Source organism: Antechinus flavipes, chromosome 4, assembly GCF_016432865.1.
Source record: "Antechinus flavipes isolate AdamAnt ecotype Samford, QLD, Australia chromosome 4, AdamAnt_v2, whole genome shotgun sequence".
NCBI classification, from domain to species: domain Eukaryota; kingdom Metazoa; phylum Chordata; class Mammalia; order Dasyuromorphia; family Dasyuridae; genus Antechinus; species Antechinus flavipes.
Window position 1 is genome coordinate 42,222,864 of NC_067401.1, and position 26,361 is coordinate 42,249,224.

The following is a 26,361-nucleotide window of genomic DNA, read 5'->3' on the forward strand; positions in this document are numbered from 1 at the left end:
GGCATGGAGCTTTCCAGTCAGTGGTAATTGCATTATCACAAGCCTGTTATTAGCTCCTCTAGGGAAGAATACAAGCTTGCTGACTAGATTAGTTTTGATTGCAAAACCTTCACTGTGTCTGCGCCAGAAAAATGTACATTCAGTTCCAACTATGGAAAGCTAGAGTTCATTTACCAACTTTATTTCACTCAAGGCTCTATTCGGATGAGATATCTACTGAGTTCTTTCCCAAGAGTGTTTCTTCTTTCATTTCCATGGAATCTTGTGTTGTTCATAAGCATGCACACCTTCTATGTACCGATGGTGAGTGAAATCACCTTTGCAAAAGTGTTTGTACAATTTTTTCCCAACTTTAATCACAGGTGGGATCCCACATATGGTAAACAGGCTGGTGTTGAATGTTGCAGACAGTTTTTAGGGCATCTTTTTTGGCTCCTTCTTCACATAAAGGCTTAGATAATAGGGGGCTGCTGAATCCCACTTCTGCTTCTAATAAAAAGATAGCTCTCTGATCTGGGTCACCTGTGGGTAGACTCCCACACTGTATAGTTCCCAGTATATTTGCAATTGCTGCTTTATTCTTTGCCTATCACTAAAGGACTTTGAGGTAGGTAAAAATGATAGAATAATATAAGTGGTGTCCTTTGACTGCATGTAAATTAGATTTAAGTGAGGCAGAGTACAAAGTTGTTGGTCTCACTCTTCCAGATTCACTAAGATCCAGTGACAAGAGAAAATTCTGAATGACTGTTGATACTCAGATTGCAGTGGATGGCCTTGGTGTCTTCCATGTCTAACCAAACTCTTAAGTGATCCATAGCACCTACTTCACTCATCTTCATGGCCTTTGGTTCCAAAGGAAGATGCTTCTTCTCTTTCCTCAAGGAGAGACACAGCAGAATATGTTGGGGAGCCTTAAAATCAAAGGGACTTATGTTGGAGGTTCTTCATATTGCAGCTGAGAGATGGGACTGGCAGAAAGTTGCCCTATTCTGGTATGGATGAAAGTCATTGCTAAGGGAAAATGGAAGATGCCTGATCCAGTCCCTAGCAGTTTTTCCTTAGGAAATACTGCACTGAGCAAGAGATTCAATTCAATAAGCATTTATTAAGTACCTACTCTGTGTGTGATACAGTGGTAAGGCTAACTAGGAAGGTTCAAGAGGAAGGCACAGATTCTCTCTGTGGATGGAAGACACCCAAGTTGGCTCCTAATCAACTTTCTTTAGGAAACCTGCTGTATCCCATGCCTTGAATCTTAGGTTTTTTCAGTTTATTGATTGGTTTGATTGAATTTTTTTCTTTTCCTTTCAGCAATTCCCTGTTAAAAGACCTAGCATGTCTTTTACATGTTTATAGTACATGTTATGTACTATAAGGAGTAGCTATCTGGGAGAGGTTAAATAAGGAAATATCAGTGATGTGTAAGCAAATGATATCAATAAAATCTATTCTTTAAACTGAGTCTATATCACAGCACTCATAACCTGCTCAAGCTGGCATGGAAAGCTTGATACAATGTATATATATATATTTCCCCCCCCAAGGGACATTTTGAAAATAAGATGAATCAGAGAAGAGATCCACTGATCACAGATAGAAAGAACAATTTGAAAAGAGTACAGAAAGAAAGACGGCAAAGATACTAAGCTCATTTTGCTTTTCTCCTTAGCAAGGAGAATGATCTTTGGACTAGAAAGGATGGAATAAAAATTGTTAATCACTACTGATTACTGCAAACCCAAACTTTAGACAGATTTAGAGAGGGCTGACCTGTGTCCATTATTCAGGTTGAATCATCCACTGCTGGAAAAAAATGGTCTTCATTGCAAACTGGATCTGAAATGAGTTCAAGAGATCAAGTAAAGATGCTTGAGACAACATTGATGTCCTGCCTTATCAATGAAGCATCATAACTTAACCTTCTCATTGGATATAGTAAATGTGGGGTCATGTCAATGCATGGAATTCCAACAGGAATTCAAGGAGGGACCAACTACAATAAAAGTCCACTTAAGGATGACAAAGGATATAATTAAGATCCTGTCAGTCCTCCTCCCTGCTTGCCTCAGGATTCTAGCTTGGATAGTAAAATTCACTCCACACAATGCCCCTAACTATGAACCCAAAGATATCAAGGATTTGGTAGCCTTTTCTTGAGGTCTAATTCATCTCATCACTATTAGTATTCCCATTTTATAGACTAGAAAACTGAAGCCAACAGGATCACACAGCTAGTAAGAGACTGAGACAGCTTTCCTGTCTTTAAGTCTAACACTCCAACCAATGTCACCTAATTGCCCACCTAGCACAAACCACACATCCAGATCACCCTTCTATATCACTCACCAAAAAGCTTCAAGGTGGCCATTCACTCCTGTTGACCATCTGCATGCTCTTCCCCTACTGAATTCTCATGTAACACTGGAGAATGCCAACTCCAAACTTTTTCTTTCCTTTTTCCAGGAAGCTCTCAATCCGCTCTCATTGACAGCAAACTATCTTGTTTTCCTCCTGATTTGCTGAGAAGACCAAAGTCCCTCAGCCCCACCCTCCCTCAACTTCTCAGCATCATCACTTTCCTGCTCCTACTTTTCCTTGATCCAAGAACAGGCGGTGTCTATTCCTCACTAAGATCAATCCTTTTCCCTGTGCCCTCATTGGAATATTCTCTCACCTTTTCTGAAAACCTTGCTCCAGATGGCAATGCTTCTGTCTCAAGAATCTTCAGGGAATTCATGCATCTCTGCCTTTCCATGGCTCTTTCCCATTTGCTTATAAAGACATGTTCAAATCTCAGTCCTAAAAAAAGTCTTCCCTTCATCCTTCTAGCCCATCCACATTTTCATGCCTTCTGTTTCTGTCTCCTTCCCTGCTCAAACTCTTAGGAAAAGTTTTCTTCTAGGGAGATGGATGAATCTGAGTACTGTGAGTTTGGAAGAAATATATTCCCCAAAGACAAAGTAACCTTGGATGCCAAAGAACCAGAGCTAAGAGGTTATGTAAATAGAGACCCTCAGAATGAATTTTATTTCTTTCCTTATTGGAAACAAGATAAGCTTGACTGATTTTTCTCTTGAAGGCCTCTATCATCTAAGAGATTTACTGCCCATACAGATATTCTGATAATACTACCCACCAAGAAATGCATTTTCCTATGGGAATAAACCTGATATTTACTAATTCCTTTGATCCCAAGACTTGCAAGTATCCCCATTTCTACTCTGTATAACATACCATTGATTAGCTATGGAATTCAAGTGGACCCTAAAAAGATATAAAAGCCCAATCTGTACCCTATGAAATTAGAGTTTCTTTGATGGAGCAGCATTCCTGAGTGCTTTAATGAATTTCTTTTCATTTAAGTCAAATCATTCATTTTTTGATTTCCAGTCTTACAGATTTCCTGGTAAGGGAGAATTTCCCAGAGCTCTCATAGAACCCAGGCTGAGTCCCACAATACTTCCCAATACTACCTTTCCTCAGTGACTTCCTTTTTTTTTTTTTCAACACTCCTCAAACCCTTGCAATCAGGGATCCATCCCTACCTCTCTACAAAAACCGTTCTCAAAAAGGTCACCAATGACCTCCTTTTGGGTAAATATAAAGTTTTTTTGCAGGCCTCCTTGAACCCTTTACTACTTTTGACAGATAATCAACAAGAATTTACCAAATGTTTGCTTCCTGCCAGACACTGTACTAAGCACAGAAGATTAAAACAGTGAAAAAACACAACTTGTTCCTTCAGAGAGTATGCATTCTAATAGAGGAGATAGCATTTAAATAACTAAGTACCTAAAAATATTATACAGGGTATAGAGGAAAGGGAAAACATTAACATCTGGGAAGACAGGACCAGGAAAGGGCTCCTAGGGAAGATGGAATTTGACCTGAGTCTTAAAGATGGTCTGGGAAAGCATTAACCAGCTGGAGATATAAGGTATGGAGACCTGAGGTAGTGTGATGTGTGTTCAAGGAAAGGCAAGTTAATGAATCATAGAATATGGAAGGAAGGAAAGAGTAAGGAAAGTGGAAAAGTCAGAAATGGTCAAATGATGAAGAGTATGAAAAACCAAACAAGAGACATTAATACTTGACCACAATGGATCACTCCTTTTGATTGGATACTCTCCTCTCCTAGTCTTTCCTGCTCCTTGCATCTCTTCAACCATTCCTCATGATGTCATTGGTCCTCTTGGAGAAGGAAAGATGAACAACTACCTTCATCTTTTAGAGACTTCTGTGGTCTTCTTCCAGACTTTGTAATGTGAGTATCCCTAAGAGTTAGTTCTTGGCCCTATTATCTCTCTACCCACTTTCTCTGAGCAAGAATATTCTCCCTCATTGTTTCAATTTCAGCATCTAAGAAAGGATTCCTAAATCTCTATCTACTGCCCCAATGTCCTGTCTGAGCCCAATACTAACATCACTATTTGCATCTAAGGCAGCTGACACTTAGGTACCTAATGCATACTCAAAAATAAGGTTATCCTTGGCCACAAAAAGGAGGTTTGAGAAGGCAGCTCTCACTATTTATTTCCAGAGATTGGAAACTATTGATATTGAATTCAACATCTGAGACTATTTTCACATATTGGTTAGTTTTGTCCAACTGCTCTTTTTTCCCCTGTTTCCTTTTTATTTTTAGTTATAAGATATTGCTCTCTGGGGAGTAGGGGAATGAAAGGATACATTGGGAAATGTAGATGGTAGAATAAAAAAGAAAAGATATCATTTTTAAATTTATCATTTAAATTTAAATGATCAAGACTTGTCTTGTTCTCTAAACTTGTTCTCCTTTTTCCTTCAGCATTTCATCATATAAACACACACACCTGTTACATTCACAAAGAGGAAAGGCCTTGTCAGAGATGGCTTTCACTTTTCTGTAGTTATTCATTTGTTACCTAATACTACCACCTATATTATTAAGGAGTGGTCAGAATCAAGGATTCAGAGTTGAATAAAACCTCTGGGATCATTTAGTCCAACATCCTTGAAGCAGAGAGGAGAAAACTGAAGTCTTGAGATGATAAATAAGATGTCTAAGCTCAGCCAGGTAGTAAATTAACAGAGTTGACGTGAATCCAGAGATCCCAACTCCAAGCTCATTGTTGTTTTCATTAACCATACTCCTTCCCTAAAATATTATTAGCAGAGAACATGAAGATTCAGGGAAGTTATATGACTTGGCCATGACTCCATATGTAGAAATCGAGGCAAGACTCAAACTTGGATTTCTATTCATTATGCCACACTGCTTCTCTGGTAATCAGAGGAGTAGCAGGGTTTAATTATTATCTTTAAGAAGGTGAGTCCCATATCTAGATATCCAAGCTTAGCCTCTGTCACACCCAGTTCCATGTCACTGATTACCTTTTGCTCATCTTCAACCAGATAGCGTGTGGTCATCTCAAATTCAATATGTCCAAAACAAGGGAGCTCATCTTTCCTTCCAGATCCTTCACTCTTTAAATTTCCTCCTTTTTTTTGTCAAAGGTGCTACCATCCCTCCCATCAGCCACTTTGAAATCAGGACGTCATCCTCGACTTTTCATTCTTATCTGACCTACTTATATACTCAGTTTTCAGATCTTGTCCTTTCTACTACCACATCTCTTTTAAATGTTCCTTTCTTAACACCCACACAAGCATCACCCCAACTCAGATACTCATCCCCTCTCACCTGGACTACTAAAAGTGCTCCCAAGTCTCACTGCTACTCCCTCTCTAATTTATCCTTCATTAAGGTATTAAAGCAATTTCCCCAAAACATAGTCTTAACCATGTCCTACCTCTTTTGGCAAGTAGTGACCTTGTACTTGTAAAGCAGAGGTTCTTCATCTTTTTTGTGTGCCATGAAACCCCTTTGGCAATCTGGAAAAGACTCAGAATAATGCCTTTTAAAAGAATAAAATAGAATGCAGAAGATTATTAAAGAAATCAATTATATTGAAATACAGCTATCAGAACTGAAAAACAAGTTGAAGTCCAAATTAAGAATCCTTGTTCTGGGATCAGATGCCCATTCCTTTGCCTGACATTTAAAGTTCTTCATTGCTTTATTCCAATCTAATTTTCTAGTCCTTATTATATATACCTCCCCTTCTTCATCCACAAGACTCCATGTCCTGTATCCATGTCTTGGCAAAGATCTGGAATGTACTTTCTCCTGACCTCTGCCTCTGAGAATTCCTAGACTTCCTCCAAGCCATAACACAACCTCTAGCTGGGTCACTGGAAGGATAACGAAATTAGGGTGATGAATGGATTTGAAAGGAAACAAACTTAAAAAAAAATTACCTACTGTACACCAAGCACAATGCTATATGAGATAGATACCATTACTGTCCCTGACTTATAGATCAAATTACTTGTCCAAGGTTTCACAGGAAGCATCTAAGGGAAGATTTGAATTTTGATCTTTCCTGTTTTGATTCTAGCACTCTGTTAGGTGCCCAACTTCCTTAACCTAGATGTTTTAGAGTGACTGAGGAAGCAGTTTCAGTTTTTAGCTCCTCTTCTGCTACTTTCTAACCAAGGCAGCTCAACAAATTATTTTCAACCCTTTAATCTATTTCCTCATTTATAAAATGAGGAAGAAATCAAAGTAGGATATTTCTTTCTTTTTTTGAGATAATTGGGTTAAATTGACTTACCCATCGTTCCACAGCTAGAGAGTTCAAGTATTTGAGGATGTATTTGAACTCAAATCCTTCAGATCCCAGGACCAATGCTTTATCTACTGTACTTCTAGAACTAAGATGATTTCTAAGGGTCCTTCAAATTCTAAGTTTTCTATGGTTCTTTCATGTTCTGTTTTCAGAGTAAAGTTCTTTTTTTCAAATGTCATTTCTGAGCCCCATATTGTCTTGTAGGGACACAATTAGCCATATTTTCTTTCTGAAAGGTCAGGGAGGGGGCAGCTAGATGAATCCTTCTTAGTTGTGTGACCATGGGCAAGTCACTTAACCCCAATTGTCTAGCCCAAAAGAAAAAAATATCAGGGAAGCAGTGAGATATCCCCATCCATATCCTTGAAGATTTATTCTTCTGGGTCCAAGTCTGAGAGAGAGTGAGTATCTCTTGGTCCCTTTAATCAAGTAGGGAACATGCAGTAAGCATTCTCCACATTGAAACACTTTGCTAGAGTGGCGAGTTTTATGGGAAGATCATTTCTATTAAGAGATAGTTTAAAGGGAATTGCAGCCAGGAAAAGCCTTGGTCTCATCTTCAAGATTTGCTGGGGAAAAAAATCATATCAATTCCCCTTTGGAAATATCTCATGCTCATGTCTTTCTTTTTCCTATTATCATACCTCTAAAATAAGCAGTCATATCTATATCCAGTAAAAGCAGTGCTTGTATTACAGAAGTCATTAAACAGATACTGGGGCAACAACGTGGTACCTAGACTCCAGGGGGCCCATCCTGGAATCAGGAGGATGTCAATTTAAATTCAGCCTCAGACTGTGAACAAGTAATTTAAATGAATCTTGTTTGCCTCAGTTTCCTCATCTCTCAAATGAGCAAGAGAAGGAAATAGCAAAACACTCTGATATCTTTGCTAAGCAAATACCAGGGTTTCTATTGTGCTGCAGAGAATTAGACAAAACTGAACAATTAAACAGATCTTGCCTCATTTGCTCTTTCCTCCTGCCAATTCAGCCTTCATATATGACTAATATTCTTTATGTGTATCCTTCAAAATCTTTAGGACCTTTCTTTTGCCTACTGAGTAAAATTTAATGGCCCTTTGCCTGGCATTTGAGGCTCCACACAATCTGATGACATCCTATTTTTTCAGCTTTTTCCTGTTATTCCTAAGAGCCTTACACTCCTCTGCAGATAGGCAGCCTTGGTGTGTTCACAGAATTACCTAGTCCTGAATTTGTCTGCTACTTCTCTGCCTTTTGCATTTTTTCCTATGCTTTAAAGCTCAGCTAACATGTTGATTCCTCCAAGAAACTTCTCTGTTCTCCCAGGTGCTATTGCCCTTCCTGCCCAGGATCTCTCATAGCTTTTTTTTTTTTTCAGTATGTCTCTAATGCATTCATTTATTGCTGCAGAGTAAGTTATCCACAATGTGTATTATCCTTCTTCTAGAGTGTCATCACCAGAATGGAGCAGGGACTAAAGTCTTATTTAAGCATTTAAAAAATTCTCTCCCATTCTCCTTTCACTTAACATGGTACTCTGCACATAGAAGGTGCTTAGAAATATTTATTGAGCTGAACTGAAGGATATGCCTCCCTAAGCAACTGGGACAAAAAAAAAAGTGCTTTTCCTAGAGAAATGAAAAATTCTCCCCTCTCCATGCCAATGCATAGAAAACACTTGTCCAAGGACAACTTCTGACAGAAGTTCAGATAAATGAGCAGTTTTTGTGACTCTGTGGCTCCAACAAACATTTTTTTAAAGTAAAGAAATAGGTCATCTAGGGGAGGGGAGGGGAGAAGGGAGGGAGAAAAAAAGTGGACCACAAAGTATTGCAAAGGTGAATGTTGAAAACTATCTATGCAAATGTTTTAAAAACAAAAAGTTTTTTAAAAGGCAAATAAAGAAATACAATGACAATTTATGGACCAAGATTAAGGCTCATGTTGGCAAAAGTCCCAATGAAAAGTGAAAAGCTCAAGTCAGTCACTATCAGACTGGCCAATATTCAACCAAATTATAAGCTTAACTGATTATTTTTTATAAAATTAAATTAACCAGATGTTTTAACCTCACCTAGCCTGTGCTACAAGGAAAGTATGACCCTGATCATTACTAAGTTTCCACCTATGATAAGGACATTTTTTTATCTATATAATATTTAGGATAAAAAATTAAATGGCTCTAGAAAACCAGAAAAAATTAAAAATTTCATACAGATTAAGCAAATTTCACTTCCCATCTTCTTTGTAGTTTTTTTCTAAAAAGAAATAAAAGGGGAGTCAATGAAAAAGATGTAAAACACTGTGGAGGAGCTGAGTTTCTTCGGTTGAAAGAAATTAATTTCATGAGTAAAAAAAAAAGCTCCTGCCTTACTTAATGTAAGACTAGGAGTGGAGTCGACTCTGATAGCTCCTGTGCCTGGGCCTAGAACGGAGTGGTATGGTCTATTCAGTCATCCCTCCTTACCTGCTCCAAATTCTCACTTCATCTGACAGGTTATACCTATGTGAGATGAGGGACACCAGCCTTGAGACTTCCAAGTTATAAACCAAGTTGTTTTCTGTTAATATAGTTAAGCCCTAGAGATCTAAGCAGACCTTATTCACAGCAGGGAAAACCTAAAGAGGAGAGAGTGATCCATAGTGTGAAAGGCCCATAGAGGTCAAGGGCAATGAGGATTATTGGATTTGGCAACAGAGAAGTCATTGGCACCTTTGGAAAGAGAATTTTTGGTGGAATGGTTAGGTTGGAAGTGAGATTGTAAGGACTTAGAAAAGAATGAAAAGAAAAAAATGGAGGCTGCTGTTCCAGATGACCTTTTCAAGGAAGTTTAGCTACAAAGAACAGATAGAAGATAATAGTGAGAATGGAAAAATGAAGTGAGGGATTTTTTTAAGATAAGGCAGACATGGGCATGTTTGTAGGCAGTAAGGGATGAACCAATGAAGAGTGAGAGAGAGAAAATAAGTTAAAAAGTGGGCAACCTATTGGAGCAGATGAGATGGAATAGGGTCTCTTAGATGAGGAGAGTGGTTATTAATCTTGCTAAGGAGTGAGTTATTATATGCAACAGGGGTGAAGTAAGAGAAAGGGACAGAAGGTGATAGAGGATAAAGAAGAGGGAACTCATGGTAACTGGTCTCAATAAATCTTCAGTTTTCAGCTGAGAGAATGAGAAGTGGGGGAATCATAGGGGGTATGAAGATGAATGAAAAGTTTGTACAAACCATTGTGGAGAATGGGATGGCAAATTGATAAAAGAGATATATTAAAATTTCTGAGCAAGAGTGAGAACCCAGTGGAAGTTGTATAACATGAATGTGTAGGAAATCAAGTCAGAATGGTTGAGTGATTTTCTCTACCTTTTTCAGCAGCACGTATGTTCGCTCAATAAATGTGTTTGCAGGAGTAACCCAACTATGAGGCTTAGGCAGGTGTGATTGGGAATTGGGTAAGGGGTCTAGGAATTTAAGAAAGGAGAACACTGTAAGTTTAAGTCAAGATAAAAAGGAGAAGAGAGTTGGTAGGGTAAGGGAGATGACCTAGGAAAAAACTGAAAGATCAAAGGATTAGAGGTCATAGCATGGGGGATGATGACGTTTTCATTAGAGAAGGCAGAGGGAGAGGGAAAAAACCCAATAGATTATGGTCAAATAAGAGGATTTCAGAATGCTTGACTACAGGGACCAAGGTTAAGGTTCATGTTGCCAAAACATTTGCCAAAACGGACAGTACATTTGTGAGTGATGGAAAGTTCAAGGATATGACCCCATATTTGTGTGTGACTGAGTTTGGGTGGTTTAAGCATGGGAAGTGAATAGGTTGAGGATCTCAGTCGTTAGGGCATTTGAGGGAGAATCAATATGTATGTTAAAGTCCTCTAGAGTGAGGATAGGTGTTGGAAAGGAAAGGAAAATGTGAGTCAGGTATGGAACTCATTAAGGAGGGAAGGGAAGTGACCTGGGAGTCTGTGGACAACAGCTAGCAGGACTTTGGGTGATAGATTTGAATAGCATCAATCTCAAAGGAAGAGAAGTTCCTTAATTTTAGAGAAAGGGGAAGGACCTGGAAGTGACAATGCAGAACAGAGAATATTCCAACTCCCCTTCCAACTTCAGCCAGTGAGCTAAGGGGAATGAATGAAAGTGAAGCTAGTACTGGAAAGGGTATATAGGGAGGGTATGTTTGCTGGGGGGAAAATCATATCAATTCCCCTTTGGAAATATCTCATGTCCATGTCTTTCTTTTTCCTATTCTCATACCTCTAAAATGAGCAGTCTTAGCCATATACAGTACAAGCAGTGCTTGTATTATAGAAGTCTCTAAACAGATACTGGGGCAAAAACATGGTACCTAGATTCCAGGGGCTCCACCCTGGAATCAGGAGGATGTGAGTTTAAATTCAGTCTCAAACTGTGAACAAGTAATTTAAATGAATCTTGTTTGCCTCAGTTTCCTCATCTGTCAAATGAGCAAGAGAAAGAAATAGCCAAACACTCTGGTATATTTGCTAAGAAAACCCCAGGATTTCTATTGTGCTACAGAGAATTAGACAAAACTCAACAATTAAACAGATCTTGCCTCATTTGCTCTTTCCTCCTGCCAATTCAGCTTTCATATATGACTAATATTCCTTATGTGTAGATCTGATCATGTTATCCTTCAAAATCTTTAGGACCTTTCTTTTGCCTACTGAGTAAAATTTAATGGGAGGAACTAGGTTTCAATAAGATCAATGGAAGGATTGGGAGAAGAAATGCTTTAAGATGAAGGAAAATTGATTGCCTGTGGAAGAGAAATTCCAGAAGGCAGAATGGAATTAGGAAGAAACTTTGGAGTAAGAGAGTTGAGGATAGGAATGTGGAATCAGGTGGCAGAAGTCGTAAAATAGAGTTTAGATGATGATATATGGGAGTACAATCACTGGGAGGTAAAAAGAGAAGAGAATATTAATTGAGTGGATAGTGCCTCTTCTCTAACCTCAAGGAGAGACACAACTGAGGACATGGGAGGTTAAAAATCAAAGTCAAGGCTGTGTTCTCTTGCATTGGAGTTTATTCATATCAAAGTTGAGAGATGGGACTGCTAGCAGGTGATAATAGTTGCCTATTTGACATGGATGGAAGTAGTTGTTAAGGGACAAAGGGAAGATGCCTGACCCAGCCCCTTAGCAGACTTTCTTTAAGAGTTATTATACTGAGCAGGAAACTGAATTTAATTAACATTTATTAACTTCTACTCTGCCTGAGGCACAATGCTAAGGCTGGCTACGAAGGGCAACAGGAAGCCTTTGCATGGATGGAAGACACCAAACCAAGCCTGGCTCCTACTAGCCTTTCTTTAAGAAACACATGCAGCAGGAGATGGAAGGTCCCAAAGACTAATACACTTGTGTTCTAGTAGGATATCCAATACATACAAATATAGCTCCCGAGGTTCTCTCCTCGCATTTGAATGATACCGCAGGTTCGCAGCATGTTGTGAGTTTCAGTTAACATAAATTCAAAATCCATAGTTCACAGACCCCCATTGTTGGGTTTCTTTCATCAACTAACCAGAGGATACATTACTTCAAAGAAAACAAAATTTAATTATTTAGTACAGCAAAATAAGTAGCAAGAGAAAATTCCCAAAACTCTACAACAGTTTGCCAGGATCATGAGAAAGACACCCCCAAGGAATATACAAGTTGGAAATATATATGGCTAGAGAACCCACATGGAACACATTTGGTAGGCAAAATTCAGACTTTGCCATTGTTTATTTTCCTGCAGGGAGCAGCTAAGAGGCACAGAGGAGGGAGTGCTGGGCCTAGAGTCAGGAAGCCCTGAATTCAAGCCCAGCCACAGGCACTTACTAGCTCTGTGACCCTGTTTGCCTCAATTTTCTCATGTAAAATGAGTTAGAGAGGGAAATAACAAATCACTCTAAGAAAAGTCCAAGAAAAGCCCAAAAGAATCATGAAGAGTCAGATAAGACTGAACAATGACTGCAACAAGTTCATTAAAGAGTCATCAATGTCCTCTGATGATACATGATCTGAGGTTCTCTCTCAAGAGATGCCCTGTTCTTAGCCTTAGCTTCCTTAAGTGCAATGGATATAATAATAGCAACTACTTCTTGAGGTTGTCCTGAGGATGAAATGAGAAAATCTTTGGGAACACTACTGTTTGTCTTCTCAATGGTACCTTCTATGTTATCTCTTTCCAGCAAAGGCAGAGCTCCACACTTGGAATAAACAGAAGATATGAAACATTATATAAACTGAAGTGAGGAAAAACCGAATGCTATGTCAAGTTCAAGGAAGGAAGTTGATTATTTACTGTGAAATTAGAGAAGTTTCATGGATGAAATGATTTTTCAGTTAGGTTTTAAATACTGAATAGGAATTCAATTGACAGAGAAGAGAAGGAAGACAATCTAGGCAAAGGGAACAATATCAGGAAAGTTTCGAATGAAGGGGAAGGGGATAATAATAGACATATTGTTAATCATAATTTACTAGACAGCAATTATAGAGAGACCTATGAAACAACTTTATTCCTTTCCAGCATCAGCATTTGACCTTTTGTGACCACCTTGGCTAACTGAGCTACCATTGACAAGGTCTGTACAAACATTTAATCCATTAAAAGAGAATACAATACTCAAGGGAGAGAAGTAAACTACCAATCAAGTTGCCTTCTATATGTAGGGTAATTGTAAGATAGATGGGATCCATATTTAAAAGAGACAACTTACTGTTGTAGATTATGGTAGACCAGGGAACACCACTAAATGGTTAGTGCATAGTATTTAGTAACTTGATTATAAAAAGCAATTTTAAAATATGTTGATAGAAAATTTAGAGAAGCATATATCCATTCTGTGTCACACATTCACATGTGGAAATATTACATGTATTATTTCTGTCCTTTCTAATGACATGCTTTATAACTTCTTTTTTATTCCCACCTTTGGATAGAACACATTGATCTAAATACTTGAACCACTGGATAACAGTTTCCTCAGAGTATTCTTGACTTCCTTGTTCCTCAAGCTGTAGATGATGGGGTTTAACATGGGAGTAACAATGCAGAACAGAACAGAGGCCAGCATGTCCACATCCAGGGAGTAGCCTGAGCTGGGCCGATCATAGTTGAAGTTGATGGTTCCATAGTAGATGACCACCACAGTGAGATGAGAGGCACAGGTGGAGAAGGCTTTCTGCCGCCCTTGAGCAGACTGGATCTTCAGAATGGCAGAGATAATGAGGATATAGGAGACAGCAGTGAAGAGGCAGGGGCTCAGACCAAAGGTGGCACTGGCCACATAAAGAGCCACTTCATTGACTGAAGTGTCCGAGCAGGAGAGCTTCAGGAGCAGAGGGATATCACAGAGAAAATGGCTGATCTGGTTGGGACCACACAAAGTGAGAGTTGCTATAAGCCCTGTGTGTGTTAGGGAATTCCCTAACCCACACAACCAGGATCCAGTTGCTAAATATGCACAGACTCTCTTGCTCATGAGGACTGGGTAGCGTAATGGATGGCAAATGGCTACAAATCTATCATAAGCCATAACAGCCAACAGGACACACTCACAGCCTGCAAAGGTAACAAGGAAAAAGATCTGGGCCAGGCAACCTTCATAGGAAATGGTCTTCTTCTCTTGGAAGAAGTTCACCAGAATGATGGGGACAGTGGTGGACGTGTAGCAGATGTCCAGGAAAGACAAATTACTGAGGAAATAATACATGGGAGTGTGAAGGACAGGATTGATTCTGATTGAAGCTAATATGAGAATGTTTCCCAGGATGGTTATCATGTAAATAATTAAAAACAAGAGAAAAAACAATCCCTGAAGGTCAGGGTGGTTTGAAAATCCCAGGAAGATGAATTCCATGACAGTTGTTTGGTTTTCCCTTTCTTTGAATTCCTTAATGGCTGAAAAGAAAAGTAGAAGTTACAACAATTGGACAAGAGAAACTGAGATCAATCAACAAGAAGAGTTCACAAGATGAAAACTGCCCCAATCTCTAGCCTTAGTAATGAGAGTTAGCAGAATGGACTTTGGGATCCAAAATTGAGTTCATTCTTTCTCCTTTTCAAATCCCCTTTAGACAAAATACATTAGAAAAATCTCAAATGCTAATTGCTGTATTGGACCTCAGAGGGCATCTCATCCACTTATCTGAATCATTCTGAAGACATAAATCATTCAATTACAATGAAAAAAGAAAAAGGGAAGCCAGTAAAAGAAAAGGGAGTGAATAGATGCAAAGACAATTCTTCAAACTATTCATTTTTCTTTAATGTAGGAATAGACTATTGAAACAAAAGCAGGCAAGGGAAAGTAAATAAATAAATTACAATAAAGTAAATAAATAAATTTTATATATATATACACACACACAAAGAGAGAGAGACAGAGAGCGCACCAATCAATTGAAGAAGGTCAAAATAAATTGTGGTACACATAATTGATACAAAGAAGTATGGAGAGCTTTGTGAATTTATATGCTAACTCATATAAGTACAGTCAAGCAAACAATAAATCCTATGCCTATAATAATAGCAATGGAAAGAACAACCATAGTTGGTTGATTGTTGATTTTTCTTCTTATAGAGGACCAGAATTGAGGATTTATTTGAAATAATGCTTTGAGCATAAGGCTTTCTCAATTTATTGATTGGTTTGTTTGAATTGATTTTTTGGAATTCTTTATCATAAGGGGTCTTGTGATAATAAGGAAATGCCATCTGGGAAAGATTAAAGAGAGGTTCACATGGAGAAATGTCAGCAATAGGCAAGTAAAAGATAGCAATAAAATCTATTCTTTTAACTAGGTCAATAATACAGTGCTCATAATGTGCTAAAGCAGGCATAAAAAGCTTGATTCAAAAATAATTTTTTTCAGGCTACATTTTGGAAGCAAGGATAATTAGAGAAGAGATCCAATGATCACAATTGAAGAGAACAACTTTTAAAAGAGTAAAGAAAAAAATCAGGCAGAGGTGCTGAGCTCATTTTGCTTTTCTCTTTGCCAAGGGGAATGATCTTTGGACTAGAAAGGAGAGAATAAAAATGGTTAATCACAACTGATTACTGCAAATCCAAACTTTAGATAGATCTATCAGAGCTGTAAGAGAGGCCTGACCTGTGTCCATTGTTCAGACTGGATCATCCACTGCTGGAAACAAATGGGTCTTCATCCCATCTGGTTCTGAAATGAGAGTCCAAGGGATCAAGTAAAGATGTTTGAGAGAAAGAGAGTTGATATCCTGCCTTATTAATGAGATAGGATAGAAGCTATGCTATAATTATAAAGATGGTTCTCAAACTACTAAAAATAGTAACTTCTTTTTATGTATAGTGATATAGAAATATAGGAATTGATACACCAGACATGCCCGATGTTCAACTGCCAAGATAATATTTAATGGGAATGCCATAGTAGAGTATTGTTTTCTATTAGGAATTCAATTTTTGAGTTAAGACTATATTTTTTCCCTCACTTCTGTCCCACAGGATATTTTTCCATCAAAAATTGTTTCAAATACTACCTTCTACATGAAGACTTTTCCTCAACTCCTAACTGCCTTGAATTTAGCTACTTTATATCTTTGTGTATTTATCTTTATATTTGTTCTATTTATGTACCATATGTATATATACACACATAGCTCCTAGCACTTAGCAGGTACTTAATAAATGTTTATTAACTGATTATTTGTTTAATTATAGCTCAGTTTCATCTGATTATCAGAGGTTTAACAGTCTTTCTCTTTATTCTGCCTTAGTGATATGTACAATGTGCTTTGCTCAGTTCTTAATGCATAAGATTTTAGAAAGGATTATAGGAGCATAGATTTGGATCTGGAACAGATCTTAGAAATCAGTTAGTCTAACCCCTTCATTTTATAGATGAAGGAACTGAAGCCTAAAGCAACAAAATGACTTAATGATGATAATAGCTAGCATTGATGTTGTGCTTTAATATCTTATTTTATCCTTATAATAGCACTTTGAAATAAATGATATTATCATTCCCATTTTAAAGATGAGAAAACAGATCAACAGAAGTTCAGCAACCTGCCCAGTGTCACACAGCTAGTAAATATTTTGTCTGATATGGGATTTGAATTTGTTTTCTTGACTCTATGCATAGCATGCTATACATGACAATACATAGCTGCCTATATAGGATTTGACCAAAGTTGCACAGTGGTAGCAGAGCCCAGATTCAAATCCAGAGCCTGATTCAAAAGTCCATTACACCATGTTCCTTTAAAAGTCCATTCAAAAGAAGAGGACCAAGCTGATTAAATGGATTTGAAATCTTGCCAAATGGAAATGGTACAAAGCACCAGACAGCTTTAGACTAAAAAGGGAAACATGGCATCTTCTAAGAATGTATTTGAAGAGTTGTCATGCAAAAGACTTCTTCTGCTTGACTCTGAAGAATGGATTTCACCGTTGGGTGAAAATTCCAGGAAGGTAGATCTCTGCTCAGTCAGGAAAGAAAATAGGAAGATTTAAGAGTGGAATGCGGTACCCTGAGAAAGATTCCATGATTCTAGAGTTCTTCTAGCAGAGAAAAGATGTCTCAGAAAGGGTAACACAGATAGGCTTCAGACTTTAGCTAAAGAGTGATCCCTTTCAATTCTATATTGCTATGACTCATTAGTGATTTCTGTTTTTAAAAACTTAATTTCATAAAGTATATCATTCATATCAAATTTCTCAATATTTGGATTAAATAGGGTTAAAGGAGTTAAAGATTAAGGGTTAAAGCTCAGCTCTCTGAAGACCAAGGTTTAATCAAATCCTACCCCTGACTCTTCTAACCTGTATGATCTTGGCCAAATCACTTAAATTGAGTTTCCTCATATGAAAAATGAGAGGTTTGAACCAGTTGGCCTCTAAGGTCCCTTTCAGCCCAAGACTATGATCCTATAATACCACAAACCAGATAAGTATTCTGTTGGTTAAAGTCAGCTTTCAGGTAATCTACCTTCTGCTGTAGGAGTTCAGGGGCAGCTAAGTGGCACATTGTTATACAGCCAGTGTTTAGCTCTAATACTTCCAGTCTATTCTTCTGCCCTAATCTCTCATTCATTCTTACAAAGATGTCATATGTTATTTGATTTGATCTTCACAAGAACAGGGAAAGACAAGTATTATTATTATTCCCATTTTGTGGATGAGAAAACAGATGGAGAGAGTTAGTTGACTTACCCAGCTAGTAAGTGACTGAAGCAGGATTTCTGTCTTTAAGTCTAGCACTCAAATTACTGTCACTTAATTGCTCACTTAGCACAAATCACACATCTAGGTCACCATTCTATATCATTTCAAGCTATTTCTATATCTAATATAGCTATATCTATAAGCTATATTCTATAACAGTTTCAAGCTGGGCATTCACTGATCATTTATGCATGCTCTTCCCCTACTGAATCCTACTGAATCTCACTCAAGAATGGCAACTCCAAATCTTTTCTTTCCTTTTCCCAATAAGCTCCCAACTTCTCTTTGACAGCACATGGCCCTCACGCCTACCTTAGTGAAAAGACTGATCTCCCTCAGACCTAACCTCCTCCAACTTCTCAGCATCATCACCTTCCTTCTCCCACTTTTCCTTGATCTAAGAGGAAGTGTGTCCATTCCTTACTAAGATCAGCTCTTTTCCCTGTGCTCTCAAGATGGAATCTTTTCTCTCCTTTTCTAAAAGCCAGTTGGCAAAGCTTCTATTTCAAGAATCTTCAGGGAGTTCATATATCTCTTCTTTTCCACAATTCTTTCCTATCAGCTTATATAGATATGTTCAAATTTCCTTTAAAAAGTCTCCACTTAATCCTTCTAGTCTACCCACCTTACCACCCCTTCCTTTACTATCTCCTTCACTGCTCAGTCTTGAAAAAATTGTCTTCTGGGGAATTGGATGGATCTTACTGTGAGTTTTGGAGAAATATATTCTCCAAAGACAAGGCCAAAGAAAGAGAGCTAAGAGATTATGTAAATAGAGAACCTCAGAATGACTTTTATTTCCTTCCTTATTGGAAATAAGAAGATAAACCTGATTCATTCTCTCTTGAAAGAGGCTTCCACGATCTTAGAGATTTATTCCACATACAGGCTATTCTGATAAGACTAACTACCAAGAAATGCATTTTCTGATAGGAATAAAGCTGATTTACTTTATTAGCTTTACTTTACTAACTTTACTAACTCCTTTGAGTTTCCATTCTGTCCAAAATGCCGCTGGCTAGCTACATTCCAGTCCTAAAAAAGATATAAAAGCCTAATCTGTACCCTATGAAACTAGAATTTCTATTAGGGAGAAGTGTTCCTTGGCTCTTTAATCAATTTATTTTCAATTGAGTCAAGCCAGTCACTTTTTGGCTTCCAGTCTTAAAGACCTCCTGTTAGATGAGTTTCTTCCTGAACTCTCACAGCACTCAGACTGAGAAACTCCCACAACACTGTCCAATATCTTTTCTCACAATATACTCCCTCCTCAAACCCTTGCAATCAGGGATCCATCCCAACCTCTTGACTGAAACTGTTCTCAAAAAGGTCACCAGTGTCCTTTTTGACAAATATAATAGTCTTTTCCCAGACTTCAACCTCCTTGACTTCTTTACTACTTTTATCAATCAACAAGCCTTTGTCAAGTGTTTACTATGTGCCAGGCATTGTGCCAAGTAGAGAGGATAAAAATAAGGGAAAAAACACATCCCTTCCCTTCAGAGACTTATACATTCTAACAGAGGAGAGACAACATTTAAATAACTGAGTACCTAAAAGTGTTAAAAAGTATATAGAGGAAAAGGAAGATATTAACAATTGGGGAACAGGACCAGGAAAGGCCTCCTAGGGAAGGTGGGATTTGAAATTTGAAATTTGAATCCTATAGGGAGCCTGGGAAAGCAGGAAGCAGAGGTGATTGGATATTCTCCCCTCCATGCAGCCACATTCTTCTTGGTCCTTCCATTTCTCTAACGATTCCTCATGATGTGATTGGTCTTCTTGGAGAAGGAAGGATAAACAACCACTGTTTTTACATTTCAAAGACTTCTAAGCTTTTCCACACTTTGTAATAAGAGCATTCTTAAAGGTTAGTACTTGGTCCTATTCTCTCTCCATTTTTTTTCCTTTAGCAGTATTATTCTCCTTCATTATTTCAATTTCAGTATCTATAGATATTTTTCCTAAATTTCTGCTGTTCTGACAACCTATCTGAGCTATCACTATTCGCAAATAGGGCAGATGCTATTCAGGTACCTTAAACTCAGCATGCTCAAAAATAAGTCTATCCTTGGCTACAAAGAGGAAGTATGAGAGGCAACTCTCACCATTTATTTCCAGAGATTGGAGACTATTAGTATTGAACATAAAACATGTGACTATTTTGAGATATTGGTTAGTTTTGCCACACTAGTCTTTTTCACTCTTCTTTTTGAGTTTTAATTATAAGATTTTACCCTCTGGGGAGTGGGGGAATGAAGGAATACTTTAGGAAATGTAGATGGTAGAGTAAAAAAGAAATGTTTTCAATAATCAGCTTATTGTTCCCTAAATCTGTTCTTCTTTTTCCTTCAATATTTCAGCATATAAATACACACCTGTTACATTCACAAAGGGGAAAGACCTTGTCAGAGATGGCTTTCAGATGTCTGTAGTTATTCATTTTTGTACACCTCCTTCCTCCTTCCTGCCTATCTTATAAAGGAGTGGTCAGAATCATGTATTCAGAGCTGACTAGGACCTCAGGGATCATTTAATTCAATATCCTTGTAGTAGGGATGAGAAATCTGAAGTCTTGAGAGAATTAATGAGTTCTCTAAGTTAGCATAAGAAGTAAATTAACAGAGCTGGGATTTGAACCCAGACACTCCACTCCAACTCCACTGCTGTTTTCATTGAATCTTGCTCTTCTCCCTAAAATATTATTAGCAGTTAAGGACATAGAGTCTCAGGGACATTATATGATTTGACCATGACCCTATACCTAGAAATGAAGGCAAATCTCAGACTTGAATTTCTATTCATTATACTGCATTGCTTCTCTAGCAATTGATAGAGGAATAGGGTTTAATTATTAGCTTTATGAAGGTGACTCCAATATATATATATATATAGTTTTAGCCTCTGTTGCACATCTTGCACCTCTCCAACTTTTGCTCATCTTGTACTAGATCACTTGTAATCATTTCAAGTTCAATGTCTAAAAAAGGAACTCAACTTTCCTTCCAGATCCGTCATTCTCCTTTTAAATTTCCCCACTCATGTACTCATCCCCTCTCACCCAGGGGAGAAAATTCTCCCAATTAGTCTCCCTGCTGCTCCCTCTCCAACTCATCCTTCCCTAAGCTACAAAAGCAATTTTCCCAAAACATAATCCTGACCATGTCACTTCTCTGCTTGGAAAAAGCCAATAGTGACCTTGTACTTGTAAAACTTCTAAAAACTTTTGTACCATAGTCACACAGCTACTAAGTGTCTGAGTCTAGATTTGAACTCAGGCAGATCCAACTCCAGGACCAGTGTTCTATTTATTGCACTACCTAACTGCCCCTAGAATTAGGATGGTTTCTAAGACTTTCAATTTCTAATATTTCTCTGGCTTTTGATGTTTTCTTTTCAAGTTCAATTTCTCTTTTTGAAATGTCATCCATGGGTCCCACGTTATCTTCTAGGGAGAGAAAATTGCTGACTTTTCTTTGTGAAAGGTCAGGAAAGCAATGGGGTATCCCCATTCATATCTTTGAGAATTTGTCCACCTGGGTCCAAGGCTCAGCTCTCAGTAAGAGCTTATTTATGAAAGTAGACTAAGGTGCATGAATAAACATTCTCCATTTTAAAACACTTTGCTTAAGCTGTTAATTTCATGGGATGATTCTTTCTTCTAAGAGACAGTTTAAAGAAAATTGCAATCAGGAGTGGAATTTCTTGAGCCTTATTCTCTCTTTCAAGCTTTTCTGGAAAACAAAATCCTATTAATCCCTCCTTGAAAATATCTCCCATCTATGCCTTTCTTTTTTCCCACTGTCACATCTCTAAAATGGACAGTCTTATTCATATATAACACAGGCAGTGCTTGTATTGCAGAAGTCTCTAAACAGATCTTGGCAAGGTGGTAGAGTACACAAGGTGCCCTTTAAGAGTCAGGAGTTTACATTTGACCTCAGATATTGATGAGCTGGGTGACTGTCAACAAGTCACTTAATCCTGTTTGCCTCAGTTTCTTCATCTGAGGAACTGAAGAAAAAAATGACAAAACAATCCATTATCTTTAACCAAAAAATCCCAGGTTTTCAAGGGGTCACAGAGAATCAGACAAAACTCAACAATTATTAAACGATCTTGTTTTCTTTGCTCTTTCCTTCATAGGTGATTAATATTCCTTGTGTGTAGATCTGGTCATGTTAGCCTTCAATTCAATACCTTTAGTGGCTTTTCTTTGCTTACTGAGTAAAATTTCTTGTCTTTTGCCTGCCATTCAAGGCCCTGTATAGTCTGGTGAGATCCATTTTTTCCCAGTCTTCATTTATTATTCCCTTCTAAGAGCTTTACTCTCCCACTAAATATGTCCTGCACAAATGTATCCTTAGGTTTATTCACAGGATTGATTACCTAGTTCTAAATTAGCCTGTTGCTTCTGCCTGATTAATTTCTCTCTGTGCTTTAAAACCAAACTCAAAACCACCTTCCCCAAGAAACTTTCCTGTTCCTCCAAGTGCTAGTGCCCTTCCTGCCTAGGACCCCTTATAGTTATTTTTTTCTGTATTATTTTCAAGGCATTCATTTATTACTGCATAATAAGTTATCAAATGGGTCTTATCCATCTACTAAATTGTAATTACTATGATAAGGCAGGGACATATGTCTTATCCAAGCTCTGCATTTCTTCCCATTCTCTATTCACCTAACATGGTGTCTGCACCCAGTAGGTACTTGAAAACAGCCGAGTAGAATTGAAGGATATGTTGTCTTTAGACATTTGGACAAGAAAATGCTTTTCCTAGAAAAATAAAGGAAAAATTCTCCTACTTCCATGCCAATGCATAGAAAACACTTCTCTAAGGATACCCTCCAACACAAGTTCAGGGACATGGGCAATTGTGGATCCAATAAGGAAAAAAATATCTTTTTAAAGAAAAGAAACAAAATGTCAATGTATGGACCAAGGTTAAGGCTTGTGTTGCCAAAAATCTCCATGAAAAATGAAAAACTTTTTCTGATTTTAGTCACTGTCCAACAAATTATGACTTTAATTGATTTTTAAAAAAATTAAATTGATTATATTTTCTGCTGCACTGAAACCATGACCATAATCAGTCCTTAGTTTCACCTGTGATAAGGATATGTTTTTGCCCATATAATTCTTAGGATTAAAAAATCAAATGACTTTAGAAAACTCAAGAAAAAATTAAGAATTTTATATTGATTAGACAGACAGCTGTCACTTACCCATATTCCTTCTTGTTGTTTTTTTCTTTAAAAAAAAAAAAAGGAGAGTGTATGAAAAGGATGTAAAACATAGTGGAGGAACTGGGGGTTTTGGGGTGGAAAGGAAATTAATTTTGTAAGCAAAAGCAAAAAGCTCTTACCTTAGTACAAGAGCTGGAGGGGAGCCAGCAGCTGACAGCTCCTGTCCCTTACCTAGAATAGGGTGATTAGGGCTACTCAGTCATCCCTTCTCTACCTTGTCTATAATCTCACTTCATCTGAGGGTTATACCTGTGTGATATGAGGGACACCTACCTAGAATTTCCTAATTAAAAACCAGGTTGTTTTCTATTTATGTGGTTAAGCCCTAGAGATCTAAGCAAACCTTATTCACAGCAGGGAAAATCTTCAGAGAAGAGAGTTCCAAAGGCCATAGAGAGGTCAAGGAGAATGAGGATTAGGAAAGGATACTGGATTTGGCAACTAAGAAGTCTCTGGTGACTGGAGAGAGCAGTTTGGGTACAATGATTAAGCTGGAAGTGGAAATTCTTACTCACAAGTAAGAAAAGAGTGAAAAGGAAAATGAGAGGCACCTCTTATAGATGACCTTTTCAAGGAATTTAGCTAAAGAGGGCAAAACAGATATAGGATAATATTGGAGATAGAAGAATAGAGTGGGAGTTTTTTCAGGATAAGGCAGACTTGGGCATATTTGTAGGCAATAGGGGATAAAACAATTGAAGGAAAGTGATTAAAACTAAGATGAAAAATGGGGATGACATAGAGGGTAATCTGTTGGAAGAAATGGGATGGTATAGCTAGCAGTGAGACTGCTTCATCATATGAGAAAGGCATGAAGGAGAGGAAAGGGACAGAAGGCAGCTGAATGACAGGAGATGAACAGGAGAGGAGAGACTTCATGGTAAATGATCTCAATGAGTCAAGATTTTTCAATAGAGAGAGTGAGGGGTGAGGGAGCCATGGAAGTTTGTAGGATAGATAAATAGTTTGGAAGAACCACTGCTGAGAGTAGAATGGTGATATGGGTTAAGATTTAAGGAGGATATAGTAAGATTGATGAGCAGCTGTGAGGGCCTAATGGAGTTGTGTAACATAAGTTTATAATAAATCCAATCAGAATCATTGGGTAACTTTCTCTACCTTCTTTTATAGCACATATGTGTGGTCAACAAATAGTGGGAGTGACTCAAGCTTGAGGACTGAGCAGGTATGATTAGGAATATGATAAAGGGATTAGGAATTCAAGAGAGAAAAGTATAGAGTTGAAGTCAAGATAGGAAGGAGAAGAGAGAGCAGCTAGTGCAGGGGAGATGGCCTGAGAGAGAACTGAAAGACCAAAGGATGGAAAATCATAGTGTTGATGTTGAGAATGGTTTCACAAGAGAAGGCACAGAATGAGGTAAAAAACCAATAAATTATAGTCAGATAAAGGGATTTTAGAATGCTTACCCACAATGGTAGTACATCTGTAAGTAATAGAAAGTTCAAAGATATGATCATCTTTGTATGTGGATGAGATTAAGTGGAGCAGGTGATAGAAGGTAAATAGGTTGAGAAACTGAGCAATTATGCTATTTGAAAGACAATCAATGTATATGTTGAATTCCTTTAGAATGAGAACAGGAGTTGAAGAGGAAAGAAAAATTGTGAGGCAAGTATGTAATTTATTGAGGAAGGAAGGGAAGTGACCTGAGGGTCTGTAGACAAAGGCTACCAGGATTTTGATTGGGTGATAGATTTGAATAGCATAAATCTCAAAAAAGGAGAGGGTCTTTAGTGATGGCAGAAGAGGAAGAACCTGGAAGTGGCAACGGGGAGCAAAAAGTATTTCAATTCCTCTGCCTCAGTAAGATAAGGGGAATGAGTGAAAGAGCAGTTAGTACTGGAAAGATAAACAAGGGGGTTTTGTCATCAGGGAGAAGCTAAGTTTCAGTAAGAACTAGGCAATGAAAGGAATGGAGAAAAAAAGATTTAAGATGAAGAAAAATTTATTGTCTATGAAACAGGCATTCCAGAGGGCACATTAAAAGGGAAGGATGGAATTCGGATGAAACTGACGTGGGAGAGTTGAGAAGGACAGGAATAAGGAATCAGGTGGTATGGAATATAGAATGGAGTTTGGATAATCTATGGGAGGTGTATGGTACAACTGTTAAGAGAATGTTCACTCCTGAGAAGAGAGTGTCTGTTTTTTACCCTCAAGGAGAGAGACAGCAGAATACAAAAGCTTTAAAGACAAAGGGATAGCTGTTTTTTGCACTGGAGGTTCTTCATATTGCAATTGAGTGACATGACTGACAGAAGCTTGCTGTATTCTGGTATGGATGGAAGTGTTGCTAAAGGGCAAATGGTAGATGCCTGGCCCAGTCTGTGCTAGTCTTTCCTTAGGAAGCAGGCAACTGAACAAGAGATTCAATTCAATTCAATAAATAATTTGTTAAGTACCTACTGTGTGTGAGGCACAGTGCTAAGTCTGGCTATGAGGTGGTAACAAGAAGTCATACATTCCCTCTACAGATGAAAGACTTCCAACCTGGCTCCTAACAGCTTTTTTTAAGGAAACATGTGGCACCCTGCAGATGGAAAATCCAAAGCTAATACACTAGTGCTAGTAGGATAGCCAATACATACAAATAAAGCATCTGTATTTCTCTTCTGTATTTGAATGATACCCTAGGTTCTCAGCAAATTATGAGTTTCAGTCAACCTAAACTCAAAATTCATAGTTCCCTGGCCCCCATTGTTGTGTTTCTTTTACCAAGCAACCAGATGGCTATTATTTAAAAAAAGAAAGAAAGAAAAGGATAGGCAGGACATACTATTAATCACAATCTAATAGACAGCAGTTATAGAGAGTCTATGAAACAAATTCATTTGTTCCAGGATCAGATTTAATCTCTTGTTACCACTTCTTCCCTGTCCTTGGCTCGCTAATCTATCATTATCAAGAGCTGTACAAATTTTTAATAAATTTATCCTACCTATCCCTAGGAACCTCATGATAAAAAGAGTACAATGATCAAGGTAAAGAAGTAAACCACCAGTCAAGTTGCTATCCATATGTAGGGTATTTGTAGGGTAGATGACTATTTACAGTTAAAAGATGCAATCTATTGTTGTAGAGATTATCACAGGCTTTTCCCAAGTCTCTAAAATGGTTAATAAGGATCACAGAACATAAAGTTTAGTAACTTGATTAAAAAAATTAAATTTGTTGATAGAAAATTTAGTGAAGTATATATTC

At 37.8% G+C, this 26,361-nt stretch overlaps 1 protein-coding gene across 1 annotated transcript; it reads right to left on the reverse strand.

The window, feature by feature from the left end:
- Positions 1-13,634: 13,634 nt before the first annotated feature.
- LOC127561241 (olfactory receptor 1020-like) lies at positions 13,635-17,694 on the reverse strand. Its single transcript, XM_051996536.1, has 2 exons — positions 17,604-17,694; positions 13,635-14,584 (listed from the first exon to the last, which is right to left on the reverse strand). The coding sequence occupies exons 1-2, from the start codon at positions 17,692-17,694 to the stop codon at positions 13,635-13,637; spliced, it is 1,041 nt and encodes a 346-aa protein (XP_051852496.1).
- Between the last annotated feature and the right edge of the window lie 8,667 nt (positions 17,695-26,361).